This window comes from Pezoporus occidentalis, unplaced genomic scaffold (assembly GCF_034315485.1).
Source record: "Pezoporus occidentalis ecotype Australia unplaced genomic scaffold, CSIRO_AGI_Poc_V1 ctg87, whole genome shotgun sequence".
NCBI lineage: Eukaryota > Metazoa > Chordata > Aves > Psittaciformes > Psittacidae > Pezoporus > Pezoporus occidentalis.
This window is the reverse complement of record NW_026916231.1, coordinates 1,351,265-1,370,335: the sequence shown is the minus strand read 5'-3', so window position 1 is coordinate 1,370,335 and position 19,071 is coordinate 1,351,265. Positions and strand designations below refer to the sequence as shown.

The 19,071-nt window shown below is 43.2% G+C and overlaps 1 protein-coding gene across 3 annotated transcripts; it reads right to left on the bottom strand.

Moving 5' to 3' along the window:
• Positions 1-9,150, bottom strand: GEM (GTP binding protein overexpressed in skeletal muscle). 3 transcript variants are annotated; one of them, XM_062604640.1, is made up of 5 exons: positions 8,940-9,150; positions 6,744-7,086; positions 3,577-3,653; positions 2,890-3,094; positions 1-1,231 (listed from the first exon to the last, which is right to left on the bottom strand). In XM_062604640.1, exons 2-5 carry the CDS (start codon positions 7,075-7,077, stop codon positions 954-956), a joined length of 894 nt encoding a protein of 297 aa, XP_062460624.1. In that variant the 5' UTR covers positions 7,078-7,086; positions 8,940-9,150; the 3' UTR covers positions 1-953. The 3 variants fall into 3 exon arrangements, with proteins under 3 accessions (XP_062460624.1, XP_062460626.1, XP_062460625.1); XM_062604642.1 differs by lacking the exon at positions 8,940-9,150 and adding an exon at positions 8,868-8,927; XM_062604641.1 differs by lacking the exon at positions 8,940-9,150 and adding an exon at positions 8,827-8,913.
• Between the last annotated feature and the right edge of the window lie 9,921 nt (positions 9,151-19,071).

Sequence of the window (19,071 nt, the reverse complement as noted above, 5' to 3'; positions counted from 1 at the left end):
TATATTTTATTTCTTTTATTACAAGGCATGTAAGTAAAAACTTGCATAGTCTGAAAAAAAGATAATAGATAGAAAACAGTAATAAAATTAACATTGTTCTTTTAAGAAACTTGGTAATAAATACATTTCCCCGCGACATTAAAATGCTTGTTATTTTGCACAACAATAAATACAGCATAACTCTGGCATAGAGAAAGACCGAGGCTGGATAAAAGAAGTTCATGTGGTTTCTTAAAAAAGCTCAGAAATGTTGGTTTATAAAGGTTTGGCATCCTGCACTTGATGCTCTTTGATACAACTTGCACTTTCATTTTAAGTTTATTATGATTTTTAAACACTCCCATAATATAAAAATAGGAGAGGAAAATTTGTTTGATTATAGGGGTTTTCCTTTAAATATTTTCAAAGTAAGAGATGTGTAAATTCATTGAAACCAATCCTTGACATTAAAAGAAATTACAAAATAGTGCCTTGGTGGCTATTCTACAACAATGCAGGTTTTTCGGCAGTGGGTGCTCAGGCCTGGCCAGCCAACTGGCACAGGACCAATCCCCAGTCGATTCCTCAATTCTTTACACGGTTTTAAAAAAGTAATAATAATACCAAGAAGAAAGAGGAAAAAGTGTAGTATTCACTTCACAAGTCATTACTGTTTGAAGTTCTTACACTAATATCCAAAGGTGAGAGGAGAAAGAGCAGGTATATTCCAGAACACTTCCCACCATATCTTTGGGTCATTCTGGTCTATATTTTTCTATTAAAACTACTGACAAAAGGAAAGGAAGAGAGATATTTCCATGCACTGTGCTGTTCTTATGCCAGCACGTATAATCACAATCACAACTGTGAACCTAAGTCACTTTGATAGCCCAATCTAATATAGATTGATTGATTGTCCCACGACATCGGTAATGTCCACAAAATGCCACAAGCTCTGGCAGAGTCCAGCGTTCTTAAAGAACTGATAGGTCATGGCAAGACTTGGACTTGAGTTTGAAGGCCATGTTCTTGTTGTTCCTAGCAACTATTTTGCCCCAGAACCGCCTGGCTTTCTTGGGGATGCTCTCCCTCCGTTTCTGGTATGCCAGCCGCTTCTCATTCTTCTCCTTGCTGTCCCTGCGGAGCCGCACTTGCCGCACGATGCCTTCAAACAGCTCTTTCACGTTGTGCTGCACGGCTGCCGAGGTCTCGATGAACTTGCAGTCAAACACAACGGCACAGGCTCGTCCCTCTGCAAAATTGCAAAGTGAGTATGTCAGGAGGCGTCATGAGCAGGGAGGGCAAAGCGGCTGAAGGTTGCAATGTATGGGGAGCCATTGTCACAGGGGGGAATTCCTCAAGCCAAATATAGGCACGGATAAGTCTTTAATCGCCTGATGCTGCCTGTTAGCCCATGATTCATCTGCTCTGTGTCACACTCCCTTCCCAGTGAGGGGGGGAGAATCCCCTCCTGGAAAAGCCCAGTCCCTTCCCTTGACTGTGAAGGCAGCTGGGGCTGACTGACTCACACTGGGACACAGAGGCTCAGAGGTCAGCCATAGCTCAAAACCACCTGGTCATCTTATGTCCAGGATCCCTCAAGTCACATTAAAGTGTGACGACAGCACCCTGCATGCACACAGCACAGCACAGGAGGCAGGGCCAGTCCTCCTCTATGGGTCATGGGTGTAAACCAAGACCCATAGACCAGACCTCTGAAGGTCCTGGGACAGCAGCAGCTTTGGTGTGAACAGACACATGTACAAAACGCTTAAATGAAGGCAGAACTATATCTACGGCTTTAGAGGCACATCTGAAATCATAGTTCTTATCCTTAATTACATGAGCTTAAGCTAAACCTGACAGCTATCTTTCACACACAAACCAATTTATTCTGTCTTCTGGCTTGCTGTAAACTCATCACCAGAGTGACATGAATGCACTTGCCATCTTTCAAGAGATTTTTTTCAAGTGGGGCAGAGAGGAATGAGAAGGCAAATAGTCATCCGTGGGCTCCCAATGGACTCCCCAGTTCAAACTCTTCACCTGGATCAACTGTGAATGGAGCCAGAGGAACTGTGCACACCCCCAGTGGGAAAACAAATATAATCTAGCTCAACTGAGAAATAGAAGAAGGGAATAGCTGCAGAGAGAAGATAATGTTGAGCAGAGGACCCCATGTTTTTGATAGGCAAAGTTGAAATAATCTAATGCACTGCTCTGTGTTATGCTGTGTCACCTAAGCCTCAGGGAGACACTCTAAGAAGAGGTTTTACTGACTGCAGGCCTCAAGAGCCAGCAGTAGCTTTTCCAGCAGTCTCTCTATTCCTATTTATGGGCTTAGTGGGTAGTCATTTGTGTGCAGCAAAGGGAGGGCTGGTTTAGCATCCCAAAGCAAGGCACCAAGATCTCTCCTGAAAGGCTGCATGGTCCCTTCCCAGACTAAAGAAAACAAAGGGGAGAGGGAATTTTTATTCATCAGGGAGGACAGACGACTGGTTATAAAAAAGATATAATCTTTGGCAGCAGAATAAAGGGGCTAAACTTGTTACACATAAACATGTATTGGAAATATAAAATGTTTCCAGCTACCACAGAAATCACATTCTGCAGTGCTCTTACACTGGGAGCTGGAAGGGAGGAAACTCAAGTTGCTTTTATGATGGTTCTTAATAAATTTAGGAAAGAGATTATCTGACACGTAACAGCATTACCAAGGGAGGCTTAACGACCTGGTAGACCCTTCCCAGTCCTCTGCCTTCTGTTTCAGTCCTCCGTTGGTTTATTGCTCTTTTATTGCCCAGTCCTGATCACAGCATATTCCTTCGGCCAGAGCTCTGCAGTTCGTTCAAAAGCTACGAGGTGACTTCTTAATGTTGATGTCAGTTTTATATTCATCATTTTCCTTACCTGCCACGGAAACTTCGCGGCACCTGACAAGGTCACTTTTGTTGCCAACCAGAATAATGGGGATATCTTCCTTCTGCCGTGCCCTGCGGAGCTGTATTCTGAGTTCCGAGGCCTTTTCGAAGCTTGCTCGATCTGTGATGGAGTAGACAATCAAGTATGCGTCTCCCACTTGCATGCAGTGGTCTCGAATCCATTCTCCCTCACGCTGTTCAAGTGAAATGGTCAGATATTGTTATGTCCAGAGCAGATTTTACTTAGTAAGTATAACATTAGAGAATCCAAATACATTCCTGCTGTAACTGTAATGGGTATGGTTTGAATCACAGTTATACTGAAAGTAATTCCAATGCAGTGATGGCATGAATACTTCACCACAAAGGAGGGCAAAACTTGCCCCACATAATTCATTGTGCTGACTTTAGACTGGAATGAATATGGTCTGGAAAATGGCTTGAATATTTTGGTTTATCATTAAAAAAATAAAGAAGGTTTGTGCTTCTCAGGCTCACTCTACAGAGTCAATAGGCATGCTTGCCTTGGAGCAGGGGTGGGGTTAATCCTATATTTTCCCTGATGTTGACACATGGAAAACACCTACTTGCTTTCCCAAAAGATACCTTCTTTTGACATTAACAGTCATTTATATACATTTCTGTTTTGACATTTAACTAGAATAAATTAAAGTACCTTATTATCCCACATGTCGAGAAGTATAATGGTTGCACTTTCCCCATCCACTATCAGTGTTCTTTCATATGTGTCTTCTGGAAGGAAAAGCAGAAGAGCTGGTAATGTATTATTCCATGGCATCACGTACATTACAAAAACCATGTAGTTGAACATGTGTAATTTGTTCACAGTTCAAGTTATTGAGCCAAATTTTATGCTGGCCCCCATTCAGTTCTTTCCTCATTTCCATCAGCACTGAACCTGCACTCTGTTCGTTACTGGTTGTCTTACTTTCCATGATATATGAAGAAGGCTGAAAGATCAGGAAATGGAATGTTCGTTGTTTTGGCTGATATTCTCTTTATCTTATGTGGGAGAGAGAAAATAGAACCAGTGGAAGAAATAACCAAAGGCTGAACATTTGCCCCATGGGAGCAGCAGAGTCCAGTGAGGCTGAGTAATGGAAAATATTTGCTTTCACTTTAACAGGGACAGTTTACGGGTGAACAGTCACTGCTGCTGAGAGCAATACAGCTAACGGCCTACCAAGTGATGAGGACAGGGGAGTTTCAGACAAGCTGTTGAATTTTAGAGAAACTGAGACTTCTACTGCATCCTAGTTCTCTCCCATTTCAGTTTCCCACATTACCTTTGATGTCAAACACCCCACAAGAGCCAACAAACCACAGAAGTTTGGTTGTTTCATACTGAAGCCACAAAAATTTATACCTAGGTTATAAGCACCATGTGGCAAAGTTGTGCTTAGATGTGAGGGGGCTGTTCCCACTCATAAATTTGATCAGCCCTTGCTGTGAAATCTCAGTCTGGGTTCTGCTTCAAATACTTATCTTCCTTCTTTTCCCCAAACATGGGAACATTTGGAAGAGTGATAAGGGATTTGGACCCATCTCTAATCTTGCACTGCTGGTCAGTGAGCATACCACCCCTCTCACTGCTTTAAGGGGTCTGTCCCAATGACACTTGTAAATAGGACTGTGTCTTAACCCTTGTCATAAAACTTCTGCTGGGCATTAATGGAGTGAACTGTCCCCTAAATTCTAATCAGAACCTTTCCTCAAAGCCAGGAATCTACATTCACACAAAAGAAGGAGCCAAAAATATTACATATTTAAAATAAAATCAAAGAGACCCCAGGCGTGACCCAGCTTAAAATGGCAAGATTAAAAAGACAGAGCTAATCAATAGGAGCAGTTTCCCTTGCAGGTCCAATAGCATGACATTTTTGTTTGCAAGTAAGCTTAACCTTACAGTCAGTAGCAAAGCCTGTCCATAAACCAGCTGTATGCCCTCTGTGAATTGGCTACCCTGAAACCATTCTGTCTTATGATCAAATTCCAGTTTGCAAGCTAAAGTTTGGAGAATATTGTCTTCAACTGGATGCACATCAGTGTGGGAACAAGCTCCATATACACCAGAGGACAACATCCAGAAGAGATTTTCTCCGCTCTATTACACTGATGAGGCTACAAATACATAATCACACTCCCTGAATATATTATGCCCAAATGGTCATAGTCAGCACTGATTTGCATTCTGGTGAATCCTAAGGAAATTCCATAGGATATGAAACACACTGAAAGTGAGCTGTTAGTTCGCTTCATGCTTATTTTGAAGCTGACACTGAAAAAGGAAAGCTATAACAACAGCAAGTTTTCCAATACCTTAGCAGAGCTGGCCTTGAAAACCTCTCACTGCTACACTCCAAGCAATATTGCTAGGAGTGCAAAGGAAAGAGGAAACCATATGGCTTCTCAAGGAGAAGAAAACTGTCTGAAAGGGCTGTGCAAAACAAATCAGCTGCACTTTCTGACTGCTTGCCCAAGGGTCCTACTCTATTTCACTCACATAGTACTAGGAAAACTTATTGGAGACACTGCAGGCTGAGGAGCTGATGGGATTATTGGGAAAGTGGGTGGTAGAAGCTGAAGACAAGGCACACCTGAATAACTGATTCAGGGTGACTGCACTGTGGGGAACTTCAAATCCCTGAAAGACACAAAGATCTGTGTCCCAGTCTATGCCAGCAGGCAAGGAAAATGTTGGTCTGACCTTCCTGTTGCTGGGCTGTATTAAATCCTGGACAGAAGACACAAAATGCTATCCTGCTTGTGCTCCACTGAAGATAGGAAGAGAAGCCCAGGAACTCTGTGCTAGCACTGGCACCATCACACCAAGGGATCACAGGCAGGAGAGGGAAAGGATAAGCAGGGACGAGGAAAGCCCTGCACACTGATGAGGAAAAAACAGTCAGCAAACTGCACTTCCTCCAAAGGTGACAACATCTGCATCCTTAGAACTACAGCAGACTTCTGCTGCAGCCCAACCCTTCCACATCATCAACATCTTGCATACAGTATAGCTCAGGACTTAGTGCCACAGCTTCACCTTCTGCATGATCAGATCTTTGGGATTAAAGAACACTTTGCAATCCTAAACAAAGCAGAGGAGGATAGTAAGGGGGAACTATCAAACAGAATCCTACAGCTTGTGCTTTTTCCCCATTTGGGCAATAGCAATTTTCCTACACTGCTAAGGGACCTTTATCTGTTTTCCTCTGGGGGAACCCATGATGTGCAAGTAACACGAAATGAGGAGAGAACGTATTTTACTCAAACTCCATATAGGCTACACTGAGGCAATGTGTTTATACAGAAAGGCTGACATGACTTCTAATGGCAAATGTCTGGGAGGTGACTGAAGGACTCAGCACTAGCTTTTCTATTTTGCTATATGTATTATTTCTAAACAGTTAATTCTTGTAGACCATGAGGACCTTCGGGTGTTTTCTCTCCCCCATAGAAAACTGAAGTCAGCCCCATGGAGCCAGTGGTGACACAAACATTTGGCCAGCATGAAAGCTGGACCAGACTTTTGTGTAGTATCATCACAGGCAGGAATGAGGCAGCTTCCAACAGATATTTTGGAATTAAAAAGTGTGTGAATCCAAATTATTCTAGAAGGAGATTTTCAGTCACTGTTGGTATTTTACTCATCTTATTTTGCTTTCTTGTTTTTGTAAGAGAGATGCACAAGTTGAATCAGTTTTGAAGACCAGATCCAAACGTTTGTTACCTCAGTTTTTCATTAAACAGCCTCTCTATTTTTCTCTGCCATGCCAGAGCTGATGGCAAGAGACCACCAGCATCCCAGGACATAACGCTTACCTCCGAGCACCTCACAGTCACTGTCGATGCTGTCGTGCACCCCTGCAAAGATGTTGGCTAGCGAGGACTTGCCTACGCCATGCTCCCCGATCAGCACCACCCGGTAGCAATTGCTGCCTGACTCAGAGGAGATGACAGAATCAGATGACTCCGAGGACCAGCTCCTTCTGTAATATTCATCAGGACTGATGGTGTATCGCTTCTGCGGGTTGTACTCATTGGAGTCTTTCTGGACCAGCAGATTCTTTCCATCAGCAGGGATGCTCCATCGCTGCTGCTGCTGCTGCAGGCTGATGTTGTGGGTGCGACGCATAGTAACGTTGTTGAGGGTCATTTTCTACCCCTAGCAAGAAACAGAATCACAAGTGTTAACAGAATCACAAGTGTTAACAGAATCACAAGTGTTAACCCACAAAACATTTAAAAATTCATTAACACTCTGTTATTAATTTCAAGGCAGCACGGGCTTTGAAGTGCTTTTCTATAGGGATCTAGCATACAGCAAAAGGAAAATTAAACTTTCTTTACTCTTTCATAGTTACTGTTACACAAAGTAATTCTCATTAGTGACTTAGAGGCTATTTCCTAGGGATGATACCACTCTCCCAACCCTAAATACTATCTTTATTTAGCTTTTATAAGCTCACTACTGTGCTAAGTGCATCCTAGGCATGAAGAAAGTGAGGCAAGGCTGTGCCCCAAACAGAGAAGGAAGGTGCAGCATTCACCAGAGCTGTCTTACATGGGAGCTGCATCCCTGCTGAGGGGTAGCCTATGGTGCAGGCAACACCTATCGGTACTGCTCCCCACCCTTTGTGCTTAACAGGGGCAAACAGAGGCACCTGTCTCCATTGCCTCCAACTGCCAGTGCAGCTGGGTGTAGAATGTCTTTCATATTGTCTCAGTTAAGAGCTGAAAGTTTTGGGAAATCAGTTAGGCATCACCCACTATGCATGTAGACAACCCTGACATGAGAAAAGAGACATGCAAGTAAGTCTTGCTGTGATTCTATGGTTCTGTGATCAGGTGGACATGGGTATGATCTACTGGCTGGGTGTACAAAAAATGACTCTGCTCCAGACAGTGACTTTTTGTCTGGTAAGAGGGAGGACACAGTGAAGTCCCACAGCTTTCCTGAGGAAGAACAGGTTCTAGCTGCTACAGGAGAAAATACAGTGCTGGGAGAAAAAGCCCATAAATTTGCAGACTTTAAATCAGCAGCTTCATTCACTGCACAGTCAGCTGGATAAGTTCACTCTTCTAAGCATGGCTCTTAGCTGTGTTTTACTCAGCACACTCTATTTTGCCTTGCTTGGAGGCAGAGGACAGTGATGTCATTCTCACAGGCCAGCAGCTACCATTTTTAGGAAAGTGAATTTGATGCATTCCAGTTCTCAAAGTAAGCTTTTATTATTTGGATTTTTTGCTTTTTGCCATATATTTTATGTTTCTTGTCTATCTTCTCCATATTAGTAAATAGGATAATTGTCTATAAAAAGCACTCAACCACTTTAAAGCCTGAATAATAGGTGGTGAACAAAAAAAAAGCACATCAAATCATGAAAACAACACATATAGATTGCTATTTCTCTTCACACAAAACTATCTGAAAACTTCCATGAATAGATGCACAGCAGGGCATAGGATAAACATATAGAAAAGCACACCCTGTCTGAACTTACTACCGCACACACACTATTTTCTCCATGATGCGCAGTACTTGGGGGCAAAACGAGATCGTTTGTCTAGTCTTAGTCCCAGTAACTTTGTCAGTAAGAAATACGTCTCAACTAGAAATCATGCACCAAGCAAAGGCTGCTTCACAAATAAACTGAAGTATTTACTGTGGCTGCATTTCAAAATGCATTTCTTCCTTGCATTTTCTCCACTGAAAAGACCTGATGAGAAAAAAAACTGGCTCTAATTCAGTCAAACAACAGCCTAACTCACAACCTGCAATAAACAGTTACTCGCTAAACAATCACTAACACACAACCTGCAATAAACAGTCACAAACATGAGCATTTCATGATTTCACCCCTAAAAAATTATCAGCCTTCATTAAACAAAGCCAAACAAGTACCTGTCGCACCCTGCGTTTGAAGTTCAAACTGGTTTTGATACCCTGTACTGCCTTTAGCTGTCAGGGTCTCTAGCATCAACAGTAAAAGACTGCTCGAACCAACTCTGCCTTACTTGTGCCAGGCTTCTTCAGGCAGCCAGGTCCTTTGCTCACACTGCCCTTCTTTCTCAGTGAGCTGTGATGCTCTGAGCTGCTCTGCCGAAGTAAATCCTCTCCTGCTTTGGAGCTGGCTCTTTAATTCTTTCTCGGCAAACCTGGTTTATATTAAGCCCATCTGATCAGAGACAGGGCTTTTCCGTGACGTGGTTGGCCTTTCCATACAACAGCCAGCCCCCAGCTGGGAGGAAGCAGACATGCAGAAGAGCAAAAACTTGCAAACAATCTCAAAAGACTTACTCAAAATCATATGATTGTCTTTATATTGCCAGTAAAATAAACACATTTGGTTCTTTCGTGATGAAAACAGGAAAGTGGAAAAACCCAAAATAATACGTGTTATTTTGCTTCACTCAGTTTTACATTTAAGTGCTACCAGAAATAATGGTGATTTAAAAATTACCTAAGTTTCATCAATGCATAAAGACCCGTAAATATATTATGTTCTCTGTCTGCAAAATACACTTAACCCCCTGTTGGACAAAACATTCCTTTGGAATAAAATGTCTGAATGTTTTTTTTGGAATTATCTTAAAAGTAGGAATATTATTCTGTTGTTTGGGGGTTGGTTTTGTTGGGTTTTGTTTAAAAACTCTTATTTTTCTCTGTCGGCCTCCAAGTGACTTCACCCAATTTCCTGAACTGCTTCCATGTCTGCTGCAGCCCTCTACTAGCCAGGGCTTGAAAAAACTTCCAGCTACAAATTCAGTGTTACTTAGCTGAATGGTGACAAAGATGCATCAAACCACACAAAGTCTGCACAAAGCTGGAGTAGCTCACTGCTGATGCTGTCCACAGGAAAGATGACTATATTGTGTACATGCTACAAACCCATAAACCCAGGGGCTGCTCCTTAAGTTCTTATATTCTCATAGCTCATTGTTGGAAGAAATATTGCCAGAAGGGAAAAAAACACAAACCTGTAACATGTGCCACCAGATGACACTTCTATCAACATACACAAAGTACTCCCTGATCAACAAATGGAGAGTAATAAACGTCCACAGCACTTCTTGAGAAGGGTACTACAATTTACATAAAAGTATATGGAAACCCTATAGTCATCTCTCAATTATACAGTCTCTGGATTAAACATGATGAGCTCAAACCCAAGCTCCTACAGCTTTCCTTTATGTTTACAATCTCCTAGTTACTCTGTCAGCCCCTAAATCTGATAGGTGACTAATTCTTATCCAGCGTGTAGGAAGTCTGAGCAGGGGAAAGAATATGTTTTTCATGAGCCCATTCTTCTCACCCTTGTTGCTACAGGCAAGCAAGCCATTAACTGACAATGTACCTTTATTGAAGGGAGCAATGATATGCGCAAAAGAACATCTCTTGCTATGATTGCAGCTTAGCACTTATTTCACATTCTTCTGCTGTAAATTTGATTAGTTTTCCTCTGAAAAAGCAGACCTTTACTAAATTCTTCAAGTGAAATCTGCTCCCTTTGTATCCCCTTCGGCTTTATGGCATTCCTTGGTCTTTCATGAAGATTTGCAGGGTCCTCCTGAGCTCATTCTCAAGTTTGAAGAGCCAGGAGCTTTTCCAAAAGTAACATGCACCCATCAGAGTACATGGAAATTACTCACATCTACCGAGGGAAGAAGTGATCAAAAATATGCTCTCATTTTCCTTCACCTGTGTTTCAGGGGCAGCAGTGGAACTGGCCCCAAGCCTGCATCTTCACCTCTTCTGTCCCTTACACCTCAAGGGTCTGAGTCTCTGCTGCTGCGTGATAATCCCCAAAAGCACAAAGTGTCACATCCCTCTGTGTAGGATGCACAGAGTGGCTTTTAATACTTACTGCACAAAATGCAACAACACCTCTGTCAGGGAAGGTTTATGGCATGGCCAGTGGGTTGTAAAAAGATGCTTGCCATCGGCATACTCAACTGAAGTTGCTCATTCTCTTGAAACATGCTGGAAATTATGACGGGGAGGGGGTGGTTGGAGTATGGTGCTCTGCACCTTGGGTTCACTTAGCTCTCTTTAAGTTGTCTGTAATTTGTCACTGCAAGTAAAAGAGCAAAACCTGTCCACCCCAGGACTGGAGAGATTTATGGCCAGACTGATCTCAGCAGAACTGCAGGCTCTAACGTCTCACCCAAATGTTTAACATATAGCAGAAAGTGCAGACAGCAGAAATAAACCAAAGTCAGAAAAGTCTTTGTGTTTAGTTATGGTTAGTGTTACATTAGGAACTGCTGGGCATCATCTTCCATAACCTCTTCATAAAATTCAAGGCAGACAAAGAAAACACAGCTCTCCAATGACCACACAATATATATCTCTTCTGTAAAGCCATCCAGGGTTGTCCCAGCCATGGCATGAAGTTCTTGAAACTGGCAAATTTGCAGGTATGTTTTCCTTTGTGCTGCCTCTTCTGAGCTTATTCTGCTTTACAAACTGGACTATTAACTCTCCAGATCTGTGCTGCTCTCTGCCTACACATGATGAAAAGCTCTTGTTCCTCAGGCAATGCCATCAGCATTCATGAATTTCAATCAGTAGTGAAATTAGAAATGTAGTAGTAGTGAAATTAGCAGTGAAAATAGACATGGGGAAAACCTTTCCCCTCTCTTTTTTAAGTTGGAGAGAGGTGCAGCATTTTCAGCCTCCTGGTATTTACTTGCAAGGGACAATAGCAGGTTGGTTAATGAAATATATGAAGTGAACCCTTCTCAATTGTCCTGGGTTCAGCTGTAACAGTTATTTTTTACCTGCTTCCTAGTAGCTGGTGCAGTGCTGTGTTTTGGCTTCAGTCTGAGAACAATGCTGATAACACACTGATGTTTTCAGTTGTTGCTCAGTAGCACTTACCCTGATCAGGACTTTTCAAAGTCTCATGCTCTGCCAGTGAGGAGTGGCACAAGGAGCCAGGTAGAAGCAGAGACAGGACACCTGACGCAAACTAACCAAAGGGGTTTTATATTATACCTTAGTTACTGAACTGCTCTTATCTCAACCTGTGAAATTTACATTCTTTTGATTCTCCTTCCCACCCCACATAGAGCGAATGGCTGCATTCTGAGTTACTGGCTGGGCTTAAACCACAACATCAATAGAGTTGACTATAGGTTTTGATTTCCAAATGCAATCCCATAGATCAATAGAGGCTGATGTCCTGCACTATTCTGCCCTCTCGCACTCTTCACTGGTCACTGTCTCTGCAGCTGAGACTGCCTGACACACAGGCACAAGAAGAGACAAACTGTAAAGCCAGGTGCTGTCATAAAGCAGGTTACCACCTGATGCAGTATTAAAACTCGTGGCAATTGCTTTTCACCCATCTTATCCATTCTCTGCTTCAATAATCATGTCTTAAAGGAATGCTCCTGCAGCCAGGTTGAAGTAAACATCTCAGAGTAACAGTTCTGCAATCCTTCTCCAGCCAGTTACAATTAGACCAGGTGATGCCCATAGAATGAGGCAGAAATTTTCCACTGGATATAAAACAGCAGTGTTTTTTAGCTGGCAATTAACCATTTTTATCTATGTATATGAAGGCAAAAGTAGTTCCTCAAACCACCTTCTGCAATAAGGGTCTTGCGTAGAGAGGACCTGAATCATCTTGGAGGGGGAAGGAAATGCAAGAGGAAAAACTCTCAAAGAAGCAGGAGAAACAAAATTCAGATTTGCTTTAGTAGAAATTGTGTGCAGAGTGTCTGAAAGTGCACTTTCTCCCTTTTCATTTAGCAGGAGAGAACTTCTTCATTTTTCCCCTCAGAGGACCTTAGTAGACTGTGCTCACAACAGTTAGTTGCCTGTGAAAGCAATGAATAAAATCCACCACCTTCTTTTCCTCCAGATCATTGCAGCGTTTCACATTTGCTCTGCTCTCACATCTGTCAGTGCTGCCTGTGACAGTTTGTAGCCCCACCAGGAGCATTAACTACGGACAGAAATGGTTTTGGATGAAGACAAGATGCCAGGCTGGATAGACACACCAGGAGTACCTGTGATTACTGTACTCCCCAGGGGAGCTACTCCAGTGTCACCATCCATTCCTGCAGCACATAGGGCCACAGGCAGCCCAGTGAGCAAGCGTAGAACAAAAACCAAAAATACATGTGTGTTAGCTGCATTAGGCCCATAGCAATGGGACCATTAGCTTATTTACACCAACTCATGGGCACAGCTTTGCCCTTGCCTTTCCTGCTTCAAATCCAGTGACCAGGTAAGAAGTTTCATGCTCAATAAGAAAACTGCCAGGGATAAGATACTCTGAAATATAGAGGCATGAGGTAGGGAAATGGAGGATTATGTGCCTGCGGAGAAATACTGAGGGTCTTAAGTAGGGGACAGGGCAGAGAAAGACACTCAGAAATTGAGCAATAGCGAAACTTTGATTTATTTTTAGGGAACAGATTCAGAAGCACCTGAAAGTGCCTCCCCCCATCTAAAAAACAAGCCACTTCTCTCTTCAGAGGAGTAGATTTGGTAGACCGTTCCCAGCAATTGCTTGCAGGGTACCCTGAATTTGTTCCACCACCACGTTCTCTCCCACACCACAGCAGCATTTGTACAATTCTTTAACAGCACTAAAAGCAAACATGATCCTTTGGTGATGGAGCACAAGGACAGGGAAGAAGCACTGGTCTGTACTCCTTGTGCACAGGAGAGCAGTGAAAGCCAGCATTAGAATTCTCAGGGAATTTGATTGCTTTTAATCAGCTACCTCACTAGAGAACCCCTCATTAGTCTATTACTTGTGGATAATCTGGATTCCCACGTGCCAAAAGGAAGGTGTGCTCCGTATCCATGCACTATAGAGCCTTGATGACTGTAATGGGTGTCCAAAAGGTGTTTTCCCCATTAACACATTAAGCCAGCACAGCCAAATACTCAGCAGAGTGAGAAATGAGCAGCCAGAGGAAGTATTGCAGCTCAGTTCATAATAAAACACAAGTTACCCTTTAGTCTAGTTAACTGAAAATAAAAACAATTAAAACAACTATCATCTATGGAAAACATCCAACTATGATAAAGAGCAAATGGCAAAAAAGGGTTATTTCAGTAAGAGTTACTTAGAAAAATGACTGCCTCTTTCCCACTTCTGCACTGAATGACAATGAATTCTGCTGATAATTGTCTAGGGAATAGGATTAAGTCGTGTATGACATAAATAAATGTGCTTTTCAAATGGAATCAATGCAAACTTAAAAAAAATCATAATATACTAATAATAGTAGGATGTGAGCAAGCGTAAGTGTTCTTCGAATACTGAGCTAAAAAAGCCTTCAGACAAATGGCACCAGACCATTCCTTGCAGCTGGGATCTTTGTAGTATGCCACCATCCTCAGCACATCAGGTTCAGGAGCCACAGTCTCCTTTGCAGCTGCAGGATTCACAGCTTTCAATAACTTGATTTTATAGCAGTAAGTCTTCGTGGTAATTTAACAATAGGTAACTTCTGCATCAGCAAACCATAAGCTAGAAACTTCAGCAGATTTATCTGGGCCCCTGATCTTTAGAACTGTGTAAGGGAAAGCCAAAAAGAAGTCTTCTGCTCCAAATGCAATTTCTTCTTCACTTCGGTCCCCAAGACTCTTACATCAACTGCAGCCAACAACAATTACAAATACTCAGACCTACTCACACAAACATGTACATGGTAGTGCACAAAAACCTGCCAATAGCAGCAAATTTACTTTAAAACTATTCCATGTGGTGGCCAGAGTTTGTCTTTCAAGACCTTACTGTGTTTATCTACATGACAAGCCTGCCTGGGATGGAAAGGGGGCACCACTGAGCAATCCAACCCACCTCAGCTCCCAACCCACCCAAACTCCTCCTGGTTCCACATTATTACAAGGTGTTTTGGGCTCATTGTCTGGGTGGAGGAATCCCATCGCTGGGGCAGTGGCTGACATGGGGTCCTGGGCAGGTTTTGGGAGCCCTGGGAGAGTGAAGCAAGGCTATGGGTGCCCTCGCTGCCCCAACACCCACTCCTTGGGGAAACGTCGTGGCACGTGGATGAGGTTAGGCCAAGGCAGAGCTGAGTGCAGCCGGGCTGGTTTCAGTCAAGGTCATGCCAGGGCTGTTACTCATATCTGCACCGGGAGATAGGTGTTGTGTAAAAATGCACAGCCCATGACGGTGGCTAAGCAGCTGCGCTCCTCTTCCAAAAGACAATCAGCTGGAGTATGGGCACTGCATCCCTCCCCTTCTCTCTCTTCACTGCACAGACACCTTGCAATAACAAAACCACAGCTAAATATGGTCTGCTTGGAGGGAGCTCTCTCCAACAGCTCTCAACATCTCTCTCCTCTCCCCATTTACAGTATCACCCAACCAGTGCCCTTGGTTCAGCATTCGTCTGCCCACTCAGCACACCAGCATCTAGTTCAGTGATGCTTCATGTGATTGCTCAGTGATTCACCACTTTGTTTAGATTTTCTGGCTCCCAGGCTCATGTTTATCAGCAAAGCACATACTCTCTGCAGCATCAGGCTGTAAGAGGATTGGAGCCGTACAAAATGCCTTTGGGCAAGATGCTCTGCACAGTCAGGTGAAATTAATGTCTATTTAATTGAACAATGGCACCTCTTTTATTCATACAGCTTTACTCCCATGTCTTTCAGCATGTACTTTCCCCCTTTCCAAAATGGGAGATCTGAAAATGAACTTATAAGTGAAAATATGTTGTTTATTTTCTTTGGGAGGCTCTAATTCTTCATCTCTGTTGTACTGTGCTTGTGACAGGACAACTGAGTGCCAGGCCCTGCAGGTAGGATTCATTTTACCTCCTTTAAACCACTTCCCACAGGGAAGTGGACAGGGTTAACCAGGCAGCTCTGGGGTGATTCATCCATCACAGGTTTTGTGAATCATGGAGATGCCTCCATCCCCACTGAACAGGGAGGGACTGGGAGATGAACATCTCTGCACTAAAGCTAGCCTTAGACTGCACTGTCTGAAAGCTGGACTGGCAGTCAAATGAAGTGAAGAAATCCCTAACAGCCTACAGGCAAATTTTTACCTGTGCCTCTTCAGATGTGCGGTAAGACAAGGTTCAAGATGTAATCAGTACATATGCAATGCTGAATAAAACTATCCTGCAATAGCACAGGAGGTGCATAAATGCACAAGCAACTTGGCTTAAAAAAACTGGAGAAATCAGTACCCGTGCATGTTCAGTGTGGATGTCAACAGGGTTCTTTTCTCAGTAGCTTCTGGGACACTTCTGGGGAGGAATTACTTCTGTCACCATTCACACCGACCAAGCACCAATTGTTGTTTCTTTGCAGCCTCTGACATATGGCAACATGATTAGTGGAGTTTTCTGCCCTGCTTCTGCAAGCCAAGCACATGTTATCACTGTGCATGACCATAAACACATCCTGCTCCATCCAGCCAGCCTCCTGTAAAAGGAAGATCACAGCCAGCACGTTTCAGGGAATACACTCAGTGAAATACCAGCAGTTACAATACTGTCAGCTGCAATCTTACTCTGCACAGCTAGTTCTTTGGCACTGAAGGCTCTTGTGTTCCTGTAGGAGCCAGAAAGGGGTAGCACAGACAGCAGGCTCTTCTCAAGCCCTCTAGCTGGGACACACACACTCGCACACGTATGTCTGTGCTTAGGCTGACAGGTGACCTCCTACAAACGCCACTTGTTTGTCTTTTGTTTTCTCTCTATTGTTTTAATACAATTTATTCATTTTTGAAAGCAGGCAGTAAACACAGGAGCTGGGCATGATAAAAAAGCCATCATTAATACCTGAAATCAACAGCTTTGATGGCCAGCAGATCCTTTAGTATTTTCACTTCATTGTGCTCCAGTGCAAATTATGCATCTGCAAAATTGCATTCCTGTGATAATGTGTGGGACAACACCATTCTTTTCAGAAGCAGTAGACTGCAAGGTCTCTGTCACACACATTTTCCTCTCTTCATGGCAATTAGCACATTATTTAATGCTTTCTGAGCTTTTTCTACGCTGAAAACTACCAAAGTTTTACATTAATAAAGGAGGACTTGTTCTCATGAAGCCAAGGACACTGACTGTACTACAGATTCAAAGATGTGGATATCTAGAAAAGGGAATGTCCATCTGTTGCTCAGCACTTTTCTCGGGTGAGTTGCTCCAAAGCTGGGTACCTGACATGCATTGCTCCTGTGAAGGATGAAACTAAACTGGTGGGAAAAAGCTTCGATTTCCAGAGCCTGTTGAAGTAGCTGCAGACTTGGTTTTCACAAATCCTCCATGTTGCTGGAAGTTTAATCAATGGCTAGGCTGGCAGATTTAGGAGTAGAAAGAGAAATAGCTAATTATAAATCACAGACTCAAGGACCATAGTTCTGGCATAACTCATAAGGTAGATCTGATTTTTGATGCTCTCCAAACCTCAGTTCTAGGTAGGTCCCCATTTGTCCAGCAGAGCAGAACGAGCAAGCCAGCCACACAGCCACACTCTCCCTTCCGTTGCACTGTGTGCTCCCTGCAACCTAGCTCAGATGGATTCTAAACAAGGCCGTGATGCTGTAAAGTAGGACCCAGTGTACCGCAAACATGAACTCAGATAATAAAACATATCGTAGTGAGCAAATAGAGACATGAGGGGGAACAATATGGACACATCCCACTGCAGAAGGCAGAGAAAATATTTTGGTCTCCTAGTTACAAGCCCACTCCTGTTTGACTTCTGACCCAAGACCATACTGCCAGCAATTACATCACCACTGCTGGGCAGTGTGATGCCTCCAGAAGCTCTTTGCCTCATGAGCAGGGTATTCACAAGGGCAGCTTTGGCTCTCTGAGTCAGTGGAGGGAAATGGGCTCTTTCAGAAAGGATGGCATTGCAGCTTAGGTAGGCTTCAGCTCTGAATTGCCTCCCGCACTCTCCCTCACTCACAGCTTGAGGAAAAGATGAAGATAAAATGAGCAGTACCCTTAGGGGACAAAATATTCTTTCACTAGATGATCTGAAGGTCCTTTCCAACCCTAACCATTCTATGGTTCTATGATTGGAGGATCACATGAAAAAACTGACAGCTTACCTGAACATCTTCAAATACCTGCTGTTACGAAAGGCCTTCTTCTCCGCCCACACTGGTATATATCAGAAGTCACCCTTAAAATAAGTGAAAATCAAGCCTAATTGAAATTTAGAAACATGTTCAAATTATGTAAAGGGAAAACAGCAGTGGAAGTCCACATGGACTTTCATGATGGTCCACATGGCATCAGACTTCTGCCCCATATACACACATGCTGCTGGTTCAGCAAAACCTGTACAACATACAGGCCTGGATGCTTCTCACACTTCACACAAAGGACAGACCATATCTACTGCTTTTGTGATCCTAGATTCTCCCTGCTCTCTGCCCTCACATTGCAGAAGGCCTTCAACAGCACCTTTGGATTATTTTCTGATTAACCACACTATTAATATATAATATATACAACACCTGGTGTATAGAACTTCTTAACTTGTTCACCTAACTGAATTAGAAAAAAGTGAGGATAGGAAGAGAGGCCAAGAGACAAAAAGACAGAGTTCCGACTCTCGGAACAGCTTTCCTGGGACCATGCAGGTACAGCACCGTCTCCTATTTGAAGATGTTACATTAACTGCAGTTTTCTATAACCCCAGGATCCCAGAAAAGTGCTCTCTTTGGAAGTCCTTAGGCTCTCAGCTCCCCGTGCCTCAGTTTCATATTGCTTACAGTAATGTGACTATATTAAGGAGCTAAGTCTCCTCAGCCCAAAACAGCTAGGAGAAACCTAAGAGCTCCATCACTTCGGCTTTCCAAAGCATTCCTCAACCATCAGTAGCATAATTATTATGGCTTTTTACCTAGACTATAGGCAGGGAGGCCTTTCTCCAGCTTTCCAAAAGAAAACAGAAGTTTCCCTCTGGGTGTCCTAGCTCTGGCTGGCTCTACCTGAAGTGAGTACCAGCTGCTCTGTTCACAGGGTCACATCATGGAGCAAAATACACAAACTCATGTGCAGTCCTTGTTCAACAGAAAAGAGAACCTGTACATTTGATCAACTTCAGGCCTGAAGTCTGTAGAACTCAGAGAAAGTGAGGATGTGGAGATGAGGACAGCCAGCATTAACAACATTTCACCTGTGA

Bases quoted from the DNA above. Each gene is read 5' to 3' on its own strand.
- GEM (XM_062604640.1), bottom strand. From the start codon at position 7,077: ATGACCCTCAACAACGTTACTATGCGTCGCACCCACAACATCAGCCTG. The intron at 3,654-6,743 runs GTAAGCGTTATG...TTTTCCTTCCAG, and splicing joins TGACTGTGAGGTGCTCGGAG to AAGACACATATGAAAGAACA. The intron at 1,232-2,889 runs GTAAGGAAAATG...GCAATTTTGCAG, and splicing joins CCGCGAAGTTTCCGTGGCAG to AGGGACGAGCCTGTGCCGTT.